The sequence below is a fragment of the Antrostomus carolinensis genome, unplaced genomic scaffold (genome assembly GCF_000700745.2).
Source record: "Antrostomus carolinensis isolate BGI_N321 unplaced genomic scaffold, ASM70074v2 Scaffold37873, whole genome shotgun sequence".
Lineage (NCBI taxonomy): Eukaryota > Metazoa > Chordata > Aves > Caprimulgiformes > Caprimulgidae > Antrostomus > Antrostomus carolinensis.
In genome coordinates this window covers 186-2,324 of record NW_010306549.1, presented here as the reverse complement: position 1 = coordinate 2,324, position 2,139 = coordinate 186, and the positions used below count along the sequence as shown (strand labels likewise).

General features: G+C 59.0%; 1 protein-coding gene across 1 annotated transcript; it reads left to right on the top strand.

Annotated features, from left to right (window-relative positions):
* Positions 1-227: 227 nt before the first annotated feature.
* MRPS2 (mitochondrial ribosomal protein S2) lies at positions 228-1,410 on the top strand (the record flags this gene model as incomplete). Its single annotated transcript, XM_010165163.1, has 2 exons — positions 228-357; positions 867-1,410. Coding segments are annotated over 2 exons (674 nt in total), but the record flags the coding sequence as incomplete, so codon positions are not given.
* Positions 1,411-2,139: the final 729 nt, after the last annotated feature.

Sequence of the window (2,139 nt, the reverse complement as noted above, 5' to 3'; positions counted from 1 at the left end):
CCGGCCCCGCGGTGAGTGCTTCATCCCCTGGGGAAAGCAGGGAACCGGGTCTCTACACCCCTGGCACTGCCACCACCGGGGGTCAGGCGACGGGCAATGTCCCTGCCGCTGTCACCTGGCCTTTCCTGCACCCAAGGGCACAGCGGGGCCCTTCCCGTCCCGGCTCATCCCCTGCAAACCCAGTGGGAGGGAGCAGTGATGGGTTTTTGTTTTTTTCCTTCTCTCAGCTGAGGATGACAAGCTGCTGTCCGAGCCCCTCAGCCACCCCGACTACTTCAACGTGAAGGAGCTCTTCACCCTCAAAGATCTCTTTGATGCTCGGGTGCACCTGGGGCACAAGAAGGGATGTCGGCATAGGTGAGTGACCTCGCTTTGTGATCCAGATCAGGAGTGTTTCCCTTGGCTGTGGCAACCTTTGGGGGCTGCACCGGATCTGTCTGGGGCTGGAACTAGGATGGATCTGGGCTCAGTACCACAGCTTGTGATCTGGGGCACCCCAAGCACACGAGGTAGGGGTGTGTGAGTTCCCCAGCCTCCCATGCTGCTGCCAGCCCCATGCCCATCACCTGCTGTCCCAAACTGCCCACACAGACCCACGTCTGCCTGGGCATGGGCACTGCTCTGCGAACGTGCAGGGACCCCACTCAGCATGGGCACTGAGTGGGGTGTCAGACCTGCACCCCCCAAGCCCAGCTGGGACAAACGCTGCACACAAGGGTTCTCTGCAGAGAGCACCTCTGGTACCACGTGGGAGTTGGGATGTGGGAAGGTCTCTGTGCGGCCATGCCATGTTCAGAAACACTGCTCGATGTCTGCAGTGCCCTGTCCCTCTATCCCCTTGTGTCGCTGTCCCTCTGTCCCCACAGGTTCATGGAGCCCTACATCTTTGGCTGCCGCCTGGATCAGGACATCATTGACTTGGATCAGACGATGCAGCACCTCCAACTGGCCCTCAACTTCACCGCCCACATCGCCTACCGCAAGGGCATCATCCTCTTCATCAGTCGCAGACGCCAGTTCTGCCACCTGATCGAGAGCACAGCGCGGGAGTGTGGGGAGTACGCCCACACCCGCTACTGGCAGGGTGGCCTGCTCACCAATGCCCACATCCAGTTTGGGTCTGGTGTCCGCCTGCCTGACCTCATCATCTTCCTTAGTAGCCTCAACAACGTCTTTGAGCCCCATGTAGCCATCCGGGATGCTGCCAAGATGAACATCCCCACAGTGGGGGTGGTGGACACAAACTGTAACCCCTGCTTGATCACCTACCCTATCCCCGGGAATGATGACAGCCCCACCGCCATGGAGCTCTACTGCAAGCTCTTCAGGATGACCATTATCCGTGCCAAGGACAAGAGGCGGCAGAGTGAAGTCTTCAGTGAGCTGCGGAGCAAAGCAGAGGGCAATTAGAGCCTCAGGGACAGGCTCGGCCATGCCCAGCAGCTTGGTGATAGGCGTCCTGCTCCGCTCCTATGGGTGCTGCAGGACTGACCCTGCACCCAGAGCACCAGCTTTTGGTAGAGCTGAGAATGTAGTGGAAGGGGCTCTGCCATCTCACAGAGATCCTGTGGTGGTCACAGCTGTAGTGGGTCTCCAGCTCAAAATAAAATTGTCCAGGGCAATGCAAGGGGAGATGGAACCAGGCCAGACCCAGCTCCTGTCCTTGTGTTTGTCCCTGTTGGAAGGAGGCATCTCTGTCCTGTGACCCTCCAGTTCCTGAGCCTGTGATCTCATGTGAAACCACTTGTATCTCGTGCCTCTTCTTGATGTGACAAATAAAGGGCTCGAGGATCCTTTTTCTTTCTTTCCTTCTGAAATGGGAAGGTACTGACACGTCTCTGGCACATGTTTATGGCCACAGAATGTGGGGGTGAAAGATGTTCCCAGCATGGAGACCCGCAGGACATTGCAGGCTGGGAGCAGGTGGGGTCTATCTGACTGGTGCATCCCAGGGTTGGAGGGTCCCCGCTTGTCCCCGGGTCCGACCTCCGACACTGCCATGGGGAATGCGGGACTCCAGTGTGCAGCCGCGAAAAGGGAAATCCAGCTCCTAACGTGCCTTGTGTCTCTGCGGGAGCGCTCAGGGCAGCGCTGGGGCTCAGGCCCAGCGTGGGGAAGAGCTCAGGGCTGGGGGTCCCT